Source organism: Mesocricetus auratus, unplaced genomic scaffold (genome assembly GCF_017639785.1).
Source record: "Mesocricetus auratus isolate SY011 unplaced genomic scaffold, BCM_Maur_2.0 Super-Scaffold_100020, whole genome shotgun sequence".
Lineage (NCBI taxonomy): Eukaryota > Metazoa > Chordata > Mammalia > Rodentia > Cricetidae > Mesocricetus > Mesocricetus auratus.
This window is the reverse complement of record NW_024429201.1, coordinates 5,696,711-5,717,056: the sequence shown is the minus strand read 5'-3', so window position 1 is coordinate 5,717,056 and position 20,346 is coordinate 5,696,711. Positions and strand designations below refer to the sequence as shown.

Below are 20,346 nucleotides of genomic sequence, written 5' to 3'. Positions count from 1 at the left end.
AAAAACAAGTTTAATTTATTTTCTTCTTAGGCATTGCAAGCCTTTTGATCTGAAGTTCCATAGCACTCAGAGGACAATGAATATACTTTGTTGAGTTCTTTCCTAGGGATCTTTGGGTGACACTAGTCTATTTGAAGGATGAAAACCCAGGGAGCTTGTTCTCTTTAAATGTTTTCATGACCTGACCTGTTCCAAATGCATAAAATAGAGAAAGATGCCCTTGGTAAGAAATGTTTAAAGTGGTTTTGTGTTTTCAAGATCTACTTTCTGTTGAGAAACATTCTGTTCACTTAATGAGGTTTTCACTCTTAACTAAATTTGTATTTCTTTAGTCTTTAGGAGAAAAGTAGTATATGTTCTAAAACTGATATAGGTGAAGCCCTGATTGGGAGATGTTTGTAAGCATTTATATAAAGCTTGATTTCTGTTACAGACAGCCATGCCTAGGGATTTCATTGCTGTTTTTATTAGATAATTCTGTCATTATAATAGTTTATACTTAAAAATTAGATTTCCTGTCAAACTATTACAAGATAAAAATCCTATATTAAAAATAAGAAACACATGTATTTTCAACTTAGCTTTCTTTTTTAATCTCTTAGTTTCTTTGTTTTTTACTTTAATTCCTCTGATCTGTAAATAGTGTGACAGATCTACAATTCTGGATAGCCAGGAATGTATGAGAATCTTGAATTGGTCTCTTTAAATCTAGTTGTCCCATACATGCCCTAACTTTTAAAACTCACTTTTGGTTAATCTTGAAACACCCGTATCAGGCTAGTGAATACTCCTGATCAAGGATGACGGATGTGCAGACTGGGAGCCACGTGGGCCCCTGGTCTGCTGCCTCTGCGCGGCGGCACTCTCTTCCATTCAGAGGCTCAGATGTCTGCCCCTCTGCAAAGCCGTGAGGCCAATGTCTATAGCTACTAAGCATGAAATCCCCTGCTTCTGTTTGTTTCTTTTGTTGCCACGAGTTAATAGGGACAGAGACAGGAGACAGCCCAGAACAAAGCAGAAATAATGGAGTATTTCACCCCAAAAAAGGAATGTGGATTGAGAAATACAAAGGGTACTGCAAAGACAGACTTAGTGTCCCGAGGCAGTGTGATGTATTGGCCAGAAGCCCCAATCCTGGGACAATTCCGGACCAGGGCCTTCATCTGTGAGCTCCCAGCCTACATGGCCTGAAGGTTTGACCCATCTTCTATGAAAACAGCTTATTGTTTTTCTCACTAGGCTTTTAAAGGGCAGCAGGATTTTTTACCTCAAAAGGTGGATTGCTCTTGCAAGGCAGGGAAGTCTCCCAAGCTGTCTGGTGGTCAAGGGCAACAGTATTCAGTCTGCCTGCTTAGTATTTTTACTGCATTTGGTGCCATTTTGATCTTGTACTCTTCTCACTTATTCACAGGCACTCAGAGGATTCCAAGATTATGGGACTTGTTTGACATTCATTTCTCATCTTACAAATAGAGACTGGCTTAAAGAATGCACGTTCCTCTTCGATCATTGCCCTTGGAATGCATTTCTTTGAGACCTGGGTTTTTCATGCATCTCTGTCCCATAACTCCCTCAATCACCTTTATTTGCCTTTCTTATTAGCTTACTTTATCAAAGCAAAATTTATAAGCATATATATTTTAAGGGCAATAATGGGAAGACCGTTCCGGTGTGGTCTGTTCCACTGTCCAACAGACACATTTCTCTTTATAGAATCAGAAATCTATGTCCAGCAAAAGGGGGTTACGTGAAAGAAACAAACTGACCAAGCCTCGCTCCTCCTTCTCTGTTCCCTAATTTAGAGGGCTAGTGGAGCAAGCACAGGAAGAGATGGGTGGAGATAGGGAGTATCGCATAGCATCGCTGCATCCTTGTCTGGAATGGAAGGTGCGTGAGCAGTGAAGGGGACGGTGCAGGGGAAGAAGGAATGTGAGTTGTGGCTCCTTTGTCAAGCATCTTTCTCTTCAGTCAAGAAGTGAGCTGTTTATCCAGAACTCTCTGACTTCTTCAGAACAACCGAAACATCCCATTATGATGTTCTGGTCCCTGGCTCTGGATGTAACAGCTCCTGAGGACATGAGGTCCACACTCTGGAGGAGCTAAACAGCCCTGACTTGGGCCTAGCCCTGCCACTTAGTAGCACTCAGGTACTTTATCTTACCTGGGTCGCCTTGAGAGAGTGACCTTAAGTTGCTCCTCCACAACGCACTCTCCAATGTGAGAGACCTAAATTTCCAGAGGCCTCGGTTCTGTTCCTGGGAGACAAGCCACCTCACTTCTTTGAGGCCCAGTTTCCTGGTCTTAAAATCATTGAATTAGTTCACACAAATCACTTGCATTTGTGTTCAATGTACTAGCTCACCATCCTCTCCCTCCCTCCCTCCCTCCCTCCCTCCCTCCCTCCCTCCCTCCCTCCCTCCCTCCCTCCCTCCCTCCCTCCCTCCCTCCCTTTCTCCCTCCCTCTCCCTCCCTCCCTCTCTGTCTCTCATATCCAGTCATCCTGATCCTAATGTCTCTCTCCTGCAGAACTTAAGTGGTTCAGACACATCCTGCCACACATTTGGCATTGATTTGTATCTTGTATTAGGTTACATTTTCAAAAGACAGATTTGTATTTGATTGTTGTGAGCATTTCTGAAGCCCCAAGTTCAATCTCCAGCACTGCAAATAAAATAAAGGAAAAAAAGGCATATTTGTAAAATATTTAAATAATTTTAAAAGAAAAAACTTTAGAAATAAAATCCACTTGCTTCTTTCTGATTTTAAACTGGCTACATGAGACACAGAAGTGAATGTTCTCTTGTTTTAAAGTATGGCCTTGACTCAAAGCTGTTTCATGAATCAAACAAGCACTTCTTGGGTGCTGTCTTCAACTTCACCTGCATACACGTGCCTCTCTGTGTGTGTGTGTCTTATAAAAGCCACTAGTTTTTCTTGTTTGTTTGTTTGGTATGGTACAGCCCATATTTAAATAAGGAAGAAACTGTGGCTTGGGCAGTGTCTGTGTGACTAGGGGAAGACCTGAAGCTGACTGAAGAAAAATTTCCAGCAACTATAGAGCTTCAATCAAATTGGAATCGTGCTCCGAATAAAATCTTGTATTCATGGTGAAAACAGAGCATTGATTGAAACAAATGCCATCTCCCACAAGGCTGGGAATTTCATGCCACAGGATGGTAGGAAATCCTGGCAGTGCATGGGGCTAATGCCAGGGCAGGAGGCTTTCCAGCAAGCTTCTCACCCAGAAATATGTGGTGGCGGGACAATTCTCTTGCTGTTTTGATGCCTGGCCACCCTCAGAACCTGTAAAACCAGAATCTTTTAAAACCAGTAATGAGACCAAAAATGGATGTGTCCTTGGGTCTGAGTAAATATTTTTATCAGCTGGTAAATGTAGTCTTACCTGTAGTGCTGGCAGTGTGCATAGCACTGAGGAATGGGGGGTGGGAGGAGGTTGAAGAAGTCCCTCTGAGCAGTACTTTGAGTAGGGGGCTCACCAAATAGACAGAGAAGGGGAGGCCTTTCCACTTGGTGGATAAGATCATAATAGTAAGAAGGCCAAGTGTTCACACTGTTTGAGGGACTAGTGTGTGATTTGGAGGATAGCCAGAGTCTTCATGTGCCAATGAAATGCATAGCTAAATGCAGAATTAGTACTTTGCAGTGCTGTTTGTAATGCAGAGATCCAGCAAGTGCCTACTGTCTTCATTGCACTGCCACATCTCCCAAATGTCTGACACTGTCCCCAACAGAAATGGACACAACTTAAGACCGTCAGTGTCTTGCTATAGAGCCAGTTACCAGACTACAATCCAAGTCCTGAGTTTTCCCTTACAATTTTACTTGTTCTTGATTAATTTATTCTTGATATACGTAGTCTCCTTCTTCCTTTCAAAAAGAAACAAAGCAATAATCGACCCTGTGGGAAAAGGCTGAAAATAGTCTAGGCAAGGGAGACGCTGATGGTGGTAGCCGCCCGAGTGTGATTACAATTCAGACTGCTCTGTTCTTTGTTTCCTGCTTCATGGGGCCTTGGATTTTGTGTGCAGAACTTGGGTTGAGCTAGGGTGGGGATGAGAATATGACGCGGCTGCTCTGCGCTTACAGAAGGGGCTGCAGGCTGAGCTGTGTGTCGGGCTGCCAGACCCTCGCTCAAGGAAGCTAACTAGCAGCCAAGATACCTTAGGAAAATGAGCATCACGATGAACAGTTATTTGTCCGTCTGGCACTTTTCTTAGGAGCTTAAAGCATTGAACTCATGCCTCCTAACATCCTCCTGAAGAAAGGAAGTGGCAGATAGTGTTAAATGTTACTGGTTAATCATGGGGAAGCTGAAGCATGGATAGGTTTATGGGGCTTGAGCAGAGTCACACAATGCCTCAGTGTCTGGCCTGGGAATGAAGCCCGAGTTTGCCGCTCGCTGTCAGGACTGCCGACAGCATTGTGTCTGGCATTGTAGGGCAGTGAAAGGGGCTTACCCTTAACAATGCCAGAACTGCTGTAGGAGACAAACACAATGAACTTTGGTACAGTATAGTCTAGAGGCCAGAGTGAGTAATTTTAAGTAAATTGACTATAAGATGCAAAGCTTCATTAGGTTTTAAAACAAGAAACAAATGACAACTCTGTGCAGTTTTGGGAGCTGACTTAAAAAGCATGAACATTCCTCCCAGATTTGAAATGGCACATACTTAAAAGTTCTGTTTTGTTGGCTCAAAATATAACACTTTCTCTGTTAACCATGACATTTATTTTCAATACATATGTATTCCTAGGGCTCTGGGATTTGTTTTAAACATTTCTTGTAAGAACTGTGAGTCTAGCCTTTCCTTACTAAAATGCTGTATTTCCCCAGGCTGAGTTTGGGGAGGGATGAAGCTTTTCTTTAATTCAGATTGAGTTTGGGTTCCATCAGAATACTTGGAACTACAGAGCTGGGGATTTGGGACAGGGGAGAGGGTGTGCACAGGGAATTGTCATGATGGGTGACATTGCAGGCTGTGTGAGTAGAGCCATGGGAATAGAGCTGACACTACTTGGAAGAACACAAGAGAAAAGAGAGGCAGAATAACATTGTCTTTTATCTCAGAGTGTCTCAGGTTTCCTGACATGAATTAAAAAGTGATGCAGATATTGATGGGCTTGGGTATAAAGTTTATGTGTTTTCTGGATTTTAAAAAGAGCATGAAGATGAAACTGCAAATCTTTGGGACAATGTATGTAGAATGATATTAGCTAATGAGTAATTTAAGCAAGGTTATATAACAGTTGCTCGCATTTTGCTTTTTAAATTACATTTATTTATTTGTAACGGTATGTATGCATGCCATTAGGCTTGGTGGCAAGCACCTTTACTCCCTGAACCATTTGTATGACCTCACACATTTCACTCTGTATTTAATACTTATGGTAATTTGGTCTAGTTTAGGGCACAGGCCTCTAGGAGTTAGTCCTGAGGAACTACATCAGAGGAACTAAGTGAGCCAAGGACTGGTTTCTAGAGCAGAAATGAAGTCCTTCCTTGTTTCCCCAAGCAAAGACCAAGAAGTCTGTCATGGCTGAATGTAGAAAACCCCTCTTAATGTAGACAACTGCTAACCAGGGGCTACCATCAAGGAAATATAAATGCTCACAGGGAGAAATGTTTGTAGGAAAGACTCATCAGAAGACTAAGGGCCCTGTTTTTTTGTGGATAAAGAAGAGTTGTAGACAGTTTGAGCCAGTCTTCATGTGAGTCCAGAAAGTGATGTGTTGGCACGTAGATGGCTGTTTACTGTTGTGGTCGTTAATCTTGTAGGAAAAGGAATAATGGAACTAAAGTCAGGCCAAAGAAGAGCGACTAAGATGAAGGGGTAGGAGGGGTAACCATAGGAAGGCAGACTGAAATAATTAGGACTCCTCAGACTTGAAAAGAAGAGAGGAAATATGATTAGAGTTTAATAAGTCCATGTAGAATATGGATCATAAAATTGTTTACCAGAAGTCAGCAAAAAAAAAAAAAAAAAGAAAGAAAGAAAGAAAGAAAGAAAAAACTCTGAAAAAAACTGGGGGAAATGAACTTGGGGTAAAAAGAATCTTTAGTATACTGAGAAAGTAGATCCTGCATATCAAAACTGGTCTTTGGGAACTTGGGTAACTTCTGACGTTGAAGTGTAAAGTCAAGGGTTTCTCTTATTTTGACACTGTTCTTTTTAAACATAGTCAGCCCAGAGAGCATAGATCAGACATCCTATTAGCCTTTGTGCTTTCTTTTCTCTTTTTTAGGTGAAACTTAAATGTCATTCATTCTCCATCCAACAGTGATTTATTGAGGGTAGCTTCTTTGCTCTGTCCACTGCCAGGCACTGGGGATATGAGACAAAATTGGACACACGTGGTTCCCACAGTCTGGTGGTGAATAAGGAACCGTAATTGTCTGTATGATGAATTCGCAAACATGCTGTGAGAGCTTGACATCAGTTGCTAATGCAGTCTCAGATCAGAGCCGACTGCTCTGAGGAAATGGTGGTTAAGCTGAAACCAAAGAGCTGATGAGTCGGCGAAGCCAGCAGTACAGAAGAGGGAATGCCTCAAGTGACAGATGCTCAGCAAGGCTAGGAAACAGTGGTGGACACGAGGCAGGCAGCATTGGCTGCAACTTGTCTGGATGCACTTATAGAACATGATGAGAGTTTATGCCCATGGGTCGGGGAAGTCACTGAGGAAGATTAAGGTTACAGAATGGCTTTTGTTTTTATGAACAGCCTGTAGAGAACAGAGGACAAGAATAAATATTCCTGGAAGCAGTGGGAGAGTGTTGGTGTCCAGGTGACCAAAGCATAAGCCGAGAGAAGCCAATAGACTCCAGAGCTGTTGTAGAGGTCATATGGACTAGACTTGTTGAGATGTTAGAAACGAGGGAGAGGAATAATCAGGCTTGACTATGAGATCATGAAAGCCAAGCTGGACTCAGACTTTATCTGAGTGAGAGGAATCAACACAAGGTTTTCACAGGTCTTTTCCTGTATGGGTTCAGACAATCAAATGGGAGGAGTCTCCCTCCCTGCCTCCCTTCTTTCCAACTTTAACTTCTTATATGAATAAAAGGTAAATTGAAATGTCAAGCACTTTGTGGATGATAGCCTGTCAGTCAGATCTCTGTCTTTACTCATGAAGTGTGTATGGTTCAGAAACTACATTACAGTTCCTAGAACTCTGAGGTCAGTTATCCTGGACACAAGAGAGTGAAGGCCGAGGAAGGCAAGACTGTAATATGGATTCTTTAGTGATGGAAGGTGACTTGTTTTTTTGAACCGACATTGCAACAGTAAGACTGAGAGCTCGTTAACTCTACACATGCAGGGCAAGGCCCTGAGTTCAATGCCCAGTTGCCTCTGACCCAAATAAAAGTTCTAGAACTGAAGCAGAGTCTTAGGGCTCTTGACTCAGCTTCACTGGTTAGTGTTTTTCCACATTGCTTTATCGCACTCCCCACCAGATGGAGGTGGAGGGAGTAAGAGACTTAGACTGTTTCTGAGCCAGTTAATTGCAGATTTCAAGACCCTTCACCTCCAAGTACTGAAGCATGTGTTTCCGCAGAACAACGACTTTCCCTTACATAATGACAGCACAGTTATTTAATTCAGGAAATTTAACCTTATGCAACACTGTTATCTAATATGCAGTCTATATTCAGTCCTCACTATTGTCCCAATAATGTCATTTATGGCACTTTCTTCCTTCCAATTCAGGATCTAATCTAAGACGTGTTGCAATTCATATTATGTCTTCTGATTCTTCACCAGAAGCGGCTCCTTCGTCCCAGACTTTTGAGACAGTGGTATTTTAAACATACTAGGTTTGGTACAGGGTGCTTCTGAGATCGACTTTCTGTAGTTTCCTCATGGGTAGGTTCAAGTGATGGCACTTGGAGGATGCTGTTCGAACCCTATACCCAGTGCTCCTGCCGTAGCTGGAGGGTGGCAGCATAGGCACAGCTCATGGCTGCTGACAGCAGTGTTGATGGCTTTGCCAAAGTGCTGTGGCCCAGGCGTCTCCACCGGAAGATACCGTATTCCTGCTTACAGTTGATGGGGTATTTAGTTGCACCTTCCTATTTGTATGGTTGTTTTAAATATCACCAAGGTTTGTCTCCATATTTCTCTCTTTCTGTCTCCACAGTGTTTTCGAGCACTTTGCTGCAAGGGACCACCACCTGCGCGCCCTGAATATGATTTGGTTTGCATAGGTCTCACAGGCTCTGGGAAGAGCAGTCTGTTGTCCAAGCTCTGCAGCGAAAGTCCGGACAACGTTGTGTCAACCACAGGTAGATATTGTATTGAGCATCTGTCTCTATTTCCTCCTTGCCTGGTAGTCTTGCCAGTGTCCTCTACACTTACTGTGGCATCTACCGACCCATTCAGTTTGTAACATAATACTTTAGTAGTATGTTTATTTCAACTTGGAATACTCTTGTCTCTTTTTCTGGAGAAATAATTGTCGTGCAGTAGCTAAGTCCTGTATCACTTGTTCTGTTCTTTTCAGTGACAACAGAACAAATTAAGCTCACAAAAATGCTAATGAAAATTAATCCTGGTGTCTGCGGAGTTCTTGTCCTGTAACATAGTGAGTTCTCTTGAGTGCCACAGAGTGCTGTCCTCCCTTGTAGTGTCACTCCAGATGACTGTATCACATGCTTCCTCAACAGCACTAGTGATGTACACTGAACTTCCTCATCTCACCATTTGTCACCTGAAGGATAGACAGTTTGATCTTAGCTTTTTACCATGTTTTATGACTTGAAAAAAATTCTTTTGAGGTTTATTTATTTTTATCTTATGTGCCATATTTTGCCTGCATGTATATCTATACCAAAAGAGGGCATCAGGTCTCCTGGAACTGGAGTTAGAGATGTTTGTTAGGAGTCATGTGGGTTCTGGGACTCTAACCCAGGTTCTCTGGAAGAACATTCACCTATCTTAGCTGCTAAGCCTTCTTTCCAGCTCCAGAGTGGTTTTTTGTTTGCTTGTTTGTTTTTTAAATAAGGAGCTATTTTGCCCCATGCAGTGAACACTGTTAATATCTGAAGATATTTTGACAGTCATAGCTGGATGAGGATGCTTCTGGCTTATATAACCATTATAGTGATGACAGTAAATGCTCTGTGGTTCACAGGACAGTTCCCACAGCAAGGGGTTACCTAACCCCAAATTCTGTCATCAACAGGTTGAGAAGCCCTACCCTAGGCCATCAGCACTCCCCAACTCTTCCTCTTCTGACAATGAGATGAAGAGAGGAGTCTACCTTCAATACAATAATGGAAGAATGGTTGTAGGTTAGAAAAAGAGCAATTAAGGTAGCATTGTTCATCAGGAAAAAGCAAGGCAAGACATTTTCTAGGGAAGATAAAAATGTAGCTCTTTCTGCTCAACTTTTGGACACTTGCCATTAGATACACAGTAACAGTGACTGGGCAGTAGTCTGGACATAGAGTCCACTGGTCAAAAAGGCATTTAAATTCCCATCCAGGACTTATAAAAAAAGGCATTATCAGTTTTCCCTGATGATGGGCAGAGATGGCATGCATCGTAAAGTTTTCCCCCATAGGATTTGAAGCTGATAAGTAAGCCAGACTAGTAAGCAGGGGCAAGGACAGGGTAGGAGAAGAAAGAGAAATCATAGGTATGTGAACTTCGCAGTGTACATCAGGGTAGGTCCTCCTAAAACCGTGTTTCTGCCTGGCTATGTTTCATGGCATGCCAGGTGACAAATAATAAGAGAGAGACTGTGTCGTGACAAACTTTTTGCACCAAATTCAGAAATGTTAGCTTTCTCTGTAGTATAGAGAAACATTGGAGTCTTATGAGCAAGGAAACAACACACTCAGATGTCCATTTGAGAAAGATGAGACTGGTCATGATTCAGGGCGTGAACTGTGAGGAGCACTACTGGAGGCAGAGGCAGTGGATGGTGAGGATGGCACACTTGCAGTGATAAAGGCCTTAGGTGAGGCAAACAAAGAAAAAATGAAGAGTAGAGAGTGGCTAGAACAGTGATTGAGGGAATTGGCAGGGCTTGGTCATCAGTTGGCTTTGGAAGAGGAAGAAGAGCCAACAATGACTCAGTTCCTGGCTTAGCTGATGGGTGGGTGATGAAATCATTCACCAGGGTTTCTTAAGTAGGAAAAATATTGGTGATCAGGGAACTTCACATCAGTTCAGCTCAGGTTTAGCGAAAACTAAGTTAGAAAAGTAAGTGCAGATTTCAAGACCTTTTTAGAGCTTAGAATTATAGATTCAAAAGACAATGGGTCTTAAAGAAATACATATGTATATATACCTTACTGCAGGGTGGGAGAAAGAGGTATCAGTAGTAATTAGTGGTGAATTTGCAGAGGGTGAGCATGGTGCTGGTGTACAGCCACTTTGCCCAGGGCTCCTGGGGAGCTCCCTCCTCACCGCTGCCCATGGCTCCGTAGTCCTTCAGCCAATGCCCACCAACTGCTTCATTCACATGCCTGCCTCACCCCTCAGCTCTTCCTAAGCTACCAAGGGTAGACAGCCCATCTTACTTGATATTGTATAAAAAGAGGTGGGCACAAAGCTTGTACATAGATGTAGGCATTTGTTGAATGAATAAGCTAATGACAATAGATTTTATCTACATAGTGTATTTACCTAAACTACCCTCTGTGAGACTTATAATATCTTTTTGGATAGGTAAGAATCATTTTCTTTTTGTATTCTCTTTTTAAATCACCCAAATAAGGTATAGTGGTATGTTCATTTTAACACTGACACAGAGTAGGATGCCAAGTAAGGTTTTCAAATGAAGTCCAGTGATATCCAAGACCTCAGATTCTGATGTAAGCGTACCCTTAGTGGTTGCTCTGAAAGTTGAAATCTTTTGAGTAATGTGCTATGAAGTTGTATAAACACCATTAGCTTTGTAATTCCTTTCAAGCAAAGTAATTTCCAAAATAAGTGAAAGAGCAACAAAAAGTATCATTTTCTTCACTTATCAGTCATCATCTAGCACTATTTCTAGAAGAGGAGTTTTGAATCACAATGTAAAAATTATCTGTAAATAATTTTGTAATTTATTTGTAAATTATAACATGGCCTATATTTATTTTCATTAAATTATTAAGTAATTTACATTTTCTTTCTACTGGAACCAATCATAACATTTGTGCTAGCTGATTTTCTGATGAATTAGATAGTAAGTTGGCTAATGTTTTGGATATCAAACTTCTATTGAGTTGCAGCTATCTTGAGCTTGGCACAGTGCCTTTTTGGAAGCCTCTTGGAGGTTCTTGCCATCAGGGAGTTTATACTGGGTTTGGAAGATAAATTTTCAAGTAGTAGAATGGTTCACACTTGACTGCTTGTGTATGTCAGGTCCTGTGCTAAGATACTGTGATGTATGTCATACTTGATGGTATAGGCATGAAAATTACACATGATTTCTAGCCTGGGAGATCAAAGCAGGCTTCTGAGTGAATATTATATTTGAAAAGTACCTCACTTGATGGTTAGGATTCTAAGCCATGACTAATGGGACAAGGATATTTGGGATCTAAAACAGATGATTCAGAGAAAGTCTGTCTTACTGGTCAAGGTTCATGGTACAGGGATGTAAGAAGTACTGGAGTCTGGGCTAGAGAATGGAAAAGCTGTTGGACACTTGTACTATGGAGAGATGAGCCAACAGACACAATAATTTGGTGATGGTGAGTTAGGAGCACGTGTGATCAATATTGTAAAGTGGCGGTCATATTGGATGATGGAAAAAGAAAATTCAATAATGACTAAAGTTTCTATCTTGATGTTTAGGGAAAATTGTACAAAGTGGTACAAAAACCATGACAGGCAGTTTTAAAGTAAAAGAAACATGGAAAGGTTGACTTGGGCCATTCCATTTTTGTTATTGTTGTTATTGTTGTTATTAGTGGGACATCTAGTAATGTTTGAAACGTTGGAATAACAGGTTAGAAGGAGTTTTGAGTGACAGGTACAAATCTGGGAGACTCCTGAGATGTGGCTTTGAATGAGGTTGTCTGGAAATAATGAGTAGAAGGAAGGGGCACTAAGCACTAGCTTCATTTCTGAAATCCATTTGTGTATCCAGTATTTTATTGTGTCTGCCACCAAGTTAGGCAGTAGCACTATGCCAGTTAACAAGTCAGACAAACACCCCCACCCTTGAGAACTTATTTTCTTGCGTCTTGTTGTTAAAGAATCTTTTTTGGTTTTTTGAGACGTTTCTCAGTGTAGCTTTTGGGCCTGTCCTGGAACTCACTCTGTAGACCAGGCTGGCCTTGAACTGGCAGAGATCAGCCCTACTTCTGCCTCCTCAGTATTGGGATTAAAGGCATATACCACCACCACCTGGCCCCCTCTTTTAAAAGATTTATTTATTTATTTATTTTATGAATGTGTACAACTTTATGTCAGAAGAGCGCATCAGATCCCACTATAAATGGTTATGAACCACCATGTGATTGCTAAGAATTGAATTCAGGTCTTCTGGAAGAGCAGCCAGTGCTCTTAAGCACTGAGTCATCTCTCCAGCTCCCTTGCTAAAGAATCTTAATCCAGGCATTTCTATATAATATCATATAAGTCAGTTACAACCAAGAAATCAAAACTCAAAAGTCAAGTAGAAAGTCTGAGAAAAGGGTCCTTGATCATGGTAGCAATATGGTAAATAATGATAGTGATAGCACAGTTTTAGTAGACGGTTCGGACAGATGCCACCCAGAAAACAAGGAGGTAGTATGTGAAAAATGGTAATGAGTTATACAGACTAATCATTGGTAGCAATGTGATAAATAATGATAGTGACTGAACAGTTTTAGTAGATTATTAGGATAGCTACCACCCAGAGTATGAGGAAGTAGTATGTGAGAAATGGTAATGAATTATACAGACTAATCATTACTACTTGGCTCATTGTAAGATTACATCAAAACTATTTTTTCAGGATAGAAAAACAAAGAGAAGGTGTTATGGACATTTGTTTCAATAAGGACTGGTTTGTGAGTATTCTTAGAGATATCTGTAGACGTCATCATCTGAGAATAAAGAAAAGTCTGAAGGGTTCAAGGAAGGATAGGAAGAACATGAATGATTAAGGTTTTCTGATTCTCATCCAAATATAATAATCAGAGCTGATTTAACCTCCTAAAACAAATTAAAAACAGTTATCACATGAGAATACGAGGGAGGGGCGACGGAGTTAAAAGCACAACACAGACAAAACTGTTTTCATAGAAAGTATCAGGCAGATTACCCAGTCAGGAAGCAGGCAAAAGAGCAATGAAAAGGGGAACAAGAATAGAAGGAACAAACTGGACATAAGTAGCAAGGTAATATACTCAAACATCACCAACAATAATTAAATGTAAATGACCTAAACTCCTCAATTAAGGCTGAATGGCTGTGACCAAGTTTAAAAGAAAAAAAATGAAAGATTCAACTGAGTATTGACTTATTGGAGCAAATCTTAATTATAAATACAAAGAGTTTGAAGTAAAAAAATAGAAAAATATAGAAGTTCAATAGTATAAAACAAAAAAATTAGGATGATGTCAGGCAATGTAAACTTAAGAGCAAAGAATAATGCAGAGAACAACCAAGTTTATTTCATAGTGATGAAGGGATCATTTTTATCAAAAAAACTGAGGAGTTATGCACCTAACACTGGATCTTCAAAATACACAAAACAAAAAATGATAGAATATCAGAGTGAAGTAAACAAACTCACAGTTAAAATGAGAAATCTCTCTTTCACCAATTGATAGTTATAGGTTGGCTTCAGCCTGGATACAATAGACTTGAACAACACTGTCCACCAATGTGATGTGGTTAACTTTTACATATCTCTCCACCTAACCACCAAAGACATCTATTCTTCCCAAATGCCTTTGAACATGTGCTAAATTAAATAATTATATACTATAGTACAGAAAACAAGTGTCGGTTAGTTTAGATTGACTCCTGTGATAGGAAATATGTTTTCAGACTATAATGGGCATAATCCAGCCCTTAAACATTGTCTACAAAGTTCATTCTGGGGAACCACAAAATGGAGTTGACTGAGGAACTCTCCCTTCTCCTACAAGAATATTACACATGCAAAAATCTTACAGTGTTTTAAGTAAGTTTACATGGTCTCCAGACTATGGGTTGGATATGCCTTCCATTATCATGGAATTGAATTAGAAATCATTAACAAAAACATTGTCAGGAGACAGTTTCCAAATATTTGAAAACTAGCTTGCTTCTAGCTCACCTCTAGAGTAAGAACTCAAAAGAGAAACTCATCTTGTACCAAATGACAACTTATCAGAGTTTGTGATACTCTTTTTGTATTTTTTAAATTTAATTTTTTATTTTACATTTCGATCACAGTTTCCCCTCTTCTAAATAGAAGAAAAGAAACAATAAAGATAAAAGTAAAGACTAATGAAGATAATTAATAATAGAAGGGATAAATAAAACCCAAAACTGGTTTCTATTTTTAAAAGATGAATAAAATTGATATGGCTTAGCTACATGGATCAGGAAGAATTTAAAAAGATATAAATTGCCAGTACTTTACAAATGACAGAAAAATTCACATTATTTAATTATTCAGAGAGTAAGAAGAGAATATTAACACCAGCTTTCTGCCAGTGAGTTTGATAATTTGGATAAAGTGGACACTCTTTTGAAAGACAAATCTCCAGCCATGTTCAAGAAGAAGTAGAGAATCCTGATACAGTCTTTGTCTACTAAAAGAAATTGAAATTATTGTTAAGGAAACTCAAGTTGACATCATTGATGGATACTGCCGAAAATTTTACAGGGATGTGTGTGGGGGGGATGTCAGTTTTCTGTATTTTCTAGACAATTGGAGTGAAAACTTAACATTTCCTTTATAGAACCAGCATTAATCTGATACTAAAGTCAGATAATGACATTACAAAAAAGCTACAGATCATCTCTTATGTACACAGATGCAAAAATTCAAAATAATATCAAATATAACAACATATTAGTAGGATGTTATAAATAAGTTTCAAATCTATCCTAGGAATGAAAAGTTGGTTTTACATGAAAATTTCAGACTGGAGTTAAGTGTATAGCTCAGTAATTGAATTCTTATCTAGCACGTACCAAACCTCAGGTTAAGTTCCCAGTGCCATCAAGAAGAAAATAAATTTAATTTTCAATGTCTGTAAATGAAAAAATCTGAAATCCCTGATGAGATTTAAGATTTCCAACATCAATTTCTGATAAAATTTCTCAACATAGTAAGAAATAGAAATAACAGGCCTATTACAGATACAACTGGCAGTTTGTCATAAGTTACTAATGTAAAAGAAACTATATGTTTGAAGCAATTCCTTACAACATTGTTTATAAGTAAAACTTTAAAGTAATGTAAATACCCTAAAGCAAGGGAGCTTGTTAAGTCAATTTTGAAACCTCAATTGAAATGGTTGAGATTGGCAAATCTATGTTGTCTTCTGTTATAGAAAATGGAAAAATTAAATTCACATTCATTTTTAAAAATTAGGCTATGGAAATATATGCATTTGAATGTAAACTGGGACTGACTATATAAAATAAAAATAATTTGTCTGTTGATGTGGTATGAGGAAATTTTATTGTTCTAAATTATTTCTCTGTTTTATAATGTTTTGAAAATATAAATCAAGTTAAGATGGAATAATTGTTTTTTGATGTTTTGAAAATATAAATCAAGTTAAGATGAAATAATTGTTTTTAACAGTTAAATAGAGGGTCTTTGTTAAGCCTGGGTTTCTTAGGAATTGATAGCAAGCCCTGAGAAGGGCAGGTCCACCCAGTTGCTGCAAAGCAAGCATGCCTGCTTTTTTTCCAGGAAGAAAGGGAATCCAAATTTTATTGGATCGTTAACTTCAACCATCTTTTAGCTTTGACATAATTTTTAAAAGATACTTAAATTGTCAAAACTCAAAGGGCCAAGAAATCCTCCAGAAGGCAGAAGCTGTTGAAAGAGAGAACAAAGCTGGGTAGCTTCTTCTGAGGTCTAAAAACAAAAGCCAGTCCTGTCTGAGTGAGCGCCTTGCCTGTGGACCTACTACGAGTTTGTTAAGAGCAGTTGTTAAGCTGTAGTTTATTTTGGTTTTCTTTGTTTAACCAGAAGAATGGAATCCAAAGGCTTAGAATAATGTATTGATAGAACTCAAGAACTAAGTACTTTGAATTGAAAAAAAAAAAACTGAAAATCTCTTTCAGGATCAATACATACACAGTATTTTTTGCTCTTGAAAAAATGCCAGTGGTCAAAGCTCATGACAATTTGAAAGGAAGACAGAAAAAGTTCCCAGGAAGTTGAATGAAGTGTTTAAAATAACTTCAGTATTAGCCACACATGGGTTAACCAGAAAAACAAGTTAAATAGTAAATTTTGGTATCTGCTAAAGGATTGTACTTTATAAATGCCAGTAGATTAAATTTCCTTTTATGATGTTGAAATCCTATTGAGAAGAATTTTGCTGGATTTTTGTCCAAACATCACAAAGCTGTCATGACATAAATAATGCTTTTGGTCTTGGTCAAGACCACCAGATCTCCGGAATGCTGTTCCCTTCAGTCGCTCTTCAGAGGGATCCAGGAACTCCAGGAGTACACATGAAATATCTGAGTGCATGTGTGCAGGCTTGGGGGAGGGGAGGATCTGGGGTGTAGGCCCAAGTAAAACATTTATGTGTAACACATGATGAATAAAAATAGATTGACCTTTCTCCCCAAACTAGTTTTGTTACAATTCCAGGAATGCTTTCCCCGTACAAAACCTTCAAATCCATTTCCCCTGTATTACAGATTTTGCTAGATTTAAGGATTGCAAGACGTTGACTGAGAGGCTAAGCAAACAATTATTTCCCCAAAGAGTTACCAAGTCATATATTTATTAAAATTTGTGGGGTTAAATCTCAAGGGAGGTTTTAGCCTTGCTAATGTAGCTTAGATAGGCCAGGAAGAAAAGAGTGGACAGCTTAGGCTTCGGCCATCCTCCTATAGAATGGTACCCAGAGAGACCTACCCTTGAGGTCTTCTTCAGCCAAACACTAGAGGCCATTAAGATTTTACTCAGCTGTTAGTTGTATTTCCTCCTTCGTGTTGAACACAAATAAGGCAATCCTAATTTTAGTGGAAATCTTAAAGAGCTCATGTGGGCTGCTCATAGCCTAGTTGTAGTTGAGGATTCAAGGCCAAAGCCATATGGAATTATGACGGGTGAGTCTGAGCACTCAGGAAGTGTCTTGTCACATCAGCACTGATTCTTAGGGAGGCTATTGGAGCACTCCGAGTTGAAGAGTCTGGAGGTTTCATGCTGCAAGGGCCCAGTCAGTTGGAAGTTACTGCTCCCTTCCCAAGTTTCAGGTCTTATTAATAATGTCTATCAAGAAGAGCTTTCTAAACTCATGATATTATTTTTGTTCCAGTAAAAAAGCAATGTTGTTTAGCTATGAAAAAAATTAATGTTGGTTGCTCATGTCAAATTATTAATAGACACAAAGGAAAATAAATGTGTGGGTTTATTAGTCACACATGTTGCCCAGTAAGAGCCAGCATCTCTCACTCAAGAGTAAACACGTCACGTGAATCTACCTGCCTACTGCTGCCTGCAGGAATCAAAGCACTGTATGGCTCTGGTGGCAAGACCTAGGTTCAAGAATTCCATGTAGCACTTAGCTTCACTTTCTTCTTGGGACAGTGTACTTATGGTGTCATTGGGGTTGCCACAACAGGTAACCAGAAGCTGGAGGAAATATTCATTTTTAAAAACCCAGAAAAGTCTTCCCTGATAAAAATCAAGCAGCTAGTAATGGATGGAGCCAAGATTTGAACCCAAACTTTCATACTCTATAATCCATGCTTTTATTGCTTAACACAATCCTTGGAGAGTTTTTGATGGTTTGACTCTACTGATTTTATTAACTCTTCACCTCATCCAACCCACCATAAACAGAAATAACATATAGTGTGGTTTCTTTTTCTTCTTGGTTGGATGCCTGTGAACTGAAAATATTGCTTTACCCTTTTAGTTCTTCTGTTTAGTTTTTGCAAATATTTAGAATAGCCAAAATAGAGAAATACTGTTTCTCTTCCATGGAAAGTTCATTTTTTTTAAATTAATGATCTAGACCTTGCTTTCTGAGCAGCATTTACCATAGCTGAATGTAAGAATGAAATGGAGACCGTAGTATGGGAGACCAAGAATACATATGCAGAATAAATTTAGCTACACATGTTCATCCTGGGAGAAAGCATTTATGAGTATTCTGCAGAAACATTTATATGCCTATAAATAAGGTTACTTGGTTCCTTTACTTAACATGAACAGTTGATACTTTTGCAGTTAATTTATTATTGAGGGACTGCAAGAGTTAAAGATAGTAACAATCTAATTACCTGCCTATTGGATAAATACATGTCTGAAGTTGAAGTTTGCATATGGCTGTGGCCATTTCTGGAAGGGTATTATTTCTCTTTTGAGTCCTTGCCTGTTGTCACCTTTTAAGAATCAAAGCTAATTAAACATTATTGGTGTGCTACATAAGTTTCTTTTTCAAAGTTTGGCCTGCCCTGCTTCTCTGGAAAATCCTTTCTTGAGGGGGTTGTCTTCAATATAACCACTAATAGACAATTGAGCATTTGCAGAGGCCTTTTGTTTCCAGGATTTCACAATCATTGTTGTTTAATCCATAGAATATCCATGTGAGGTAGGTAGATAAACTCAAGCATCCAAATCTCCTACAGGGGAATTTTGGTGCCTGTGGGAGTATTGTGATTGGCACCGACTGTCCCTGATTTCCCAGAGGCCAGACACCTGGAGAGGCTTTGCTACAGGTCCAGGTACACACCAGAATTTTAGCACAGGGGATCTCAAGACTATGAAGTAGATACTGTCGTTCCCATTGTACAAATGAGAAAGTTAGGACTGCAGAGATGGCTCAGTTGATAAAGGCTAGTCTCACAACCAAAAACAAATGAGAAAGCTAAGGCTACCCACATTAGAAGAGCTGGGATGTAAGTCTAGTTCTGTCTGATTCCAAAGTCAGTTCTTCAACTATTATCAAATATTGCTCTAAAAATGGAGTATAAGAATGACTAAGATCAAAAACAAAATTGATAGATAGCCCATGTTGGAGAGGAGGTGGAGTAAGGGGAACACTCCTCCATTGCTGGTGGGTGTGCAAATTTGTACAGCAACTTTGGAAAACAATATGGTAGTATCTCAGAAAATTGGGAATCAATCTACCTCAAGACCCAGCTATACCACTCTTGGGCATATGCCCAAAGGATGCTCAAGCATACCATAATGACACTTGTACAACTGTATTCATAGTAGCCTTATTTGTGATAGTCAGAACCTGGAAACAACCTAGATATCCCCTTTCCCAAAGACTGGATAAAGAAAATGAGGTACATTTTACACAATGGAGTATTACTCAGCTGTTAAAAACAATGATATCATGAAATTTGCAAGCAAAAGGATGGAATGTGAAAAAAAAATCATCCTGAGTGAGGTAACCCAGACCCAGAAAGCAAGCATGGTTTGTACTCACTCATAAGAGGGTATTAACTGTAAAGTATAAAAGATAATCATGATATGGCCCTCAGACCCAAAGAGATTCAGTGACAAGGAGGGCTTAAAGGGGAGTGGGGTGCAAGTTTCTCCCTAGGAAGGGGAAATAGAATAGATTTCATCAGTGGACTGGGGGCAGGAGGAGTTGGGAACAGGAGGGATCAAGTGCGGGATGAGACTGGGAGAAGCAACTGGATTGGGGGTCAGTTGATAGGGGCGAGGTGGAGACCTAGTTCAGTGTAAAGGTCATAGAATCTACGAGAGTAACTGGAGCAAAGACTCCTAGTGATGGGGGACACAGAGCCTGAACCGGCCATCTTCTGTAACTAGGCAAGGCCTCAGCTGGAGGGATTGGAACACAAATTCAGCCACAAAACCTTTGACCTACAGCTAGTCCTACTTACAAAGTGTTCTGGGACCAGAGCCTAGCAGAATCCTCATTAAAGAGACCAGAGAGATGTCATCCAGCAACTGATAGGAGCTGATACAGAGTCCCACAGTCAAACATTGGGCGGAACTCAGGGATTTCTCTCAAGGAGGGGGAGGAAGGTTTGAAGGAACCAGAGGGGTCAGGGACACCATGAACACATGGCCCACAGAATGAATTGCCCAGGACTCATGGGGTCTTGAAGAGATCAGGTGGCCTGTAAGGGTCTGATCTAGGTCCTCTGCAAATACATTATGACCAGTAGCTTGGTGGGATTCCTAACAGAGGAAGCAGGGGGGCTGTCTCTGACCCTT

At 39.8% G+C, this 20,346-nt stretch overlaps 1 protein-coding gene across 3 annotated transcripts in view; it reads left to right on the top strand.

The window, feature by feature from the left end:
- Arl15 (ADP ribosylation factor like GTPase 15) overlaps window positions 1-20,346 on the top strand; it is a 354,022-nt gene that overhangs the window by 110,707 nt on the left and 222,969 nt on the right. For all 3 annotated transcript variants that reach the window (XM_040729069.1, XM_040729070.1, XM_040729071.1), the window contains exon 2: window positions 8,161-8,305. In XM_040729069.1, coding sequence (XP_040585003.1) covers window positions 8,161-8,305 — 145 coding nt within the window. The remainder of the gene's footprint in view (window positions 1-8,160; window positions 8,306-20,346) is intronic.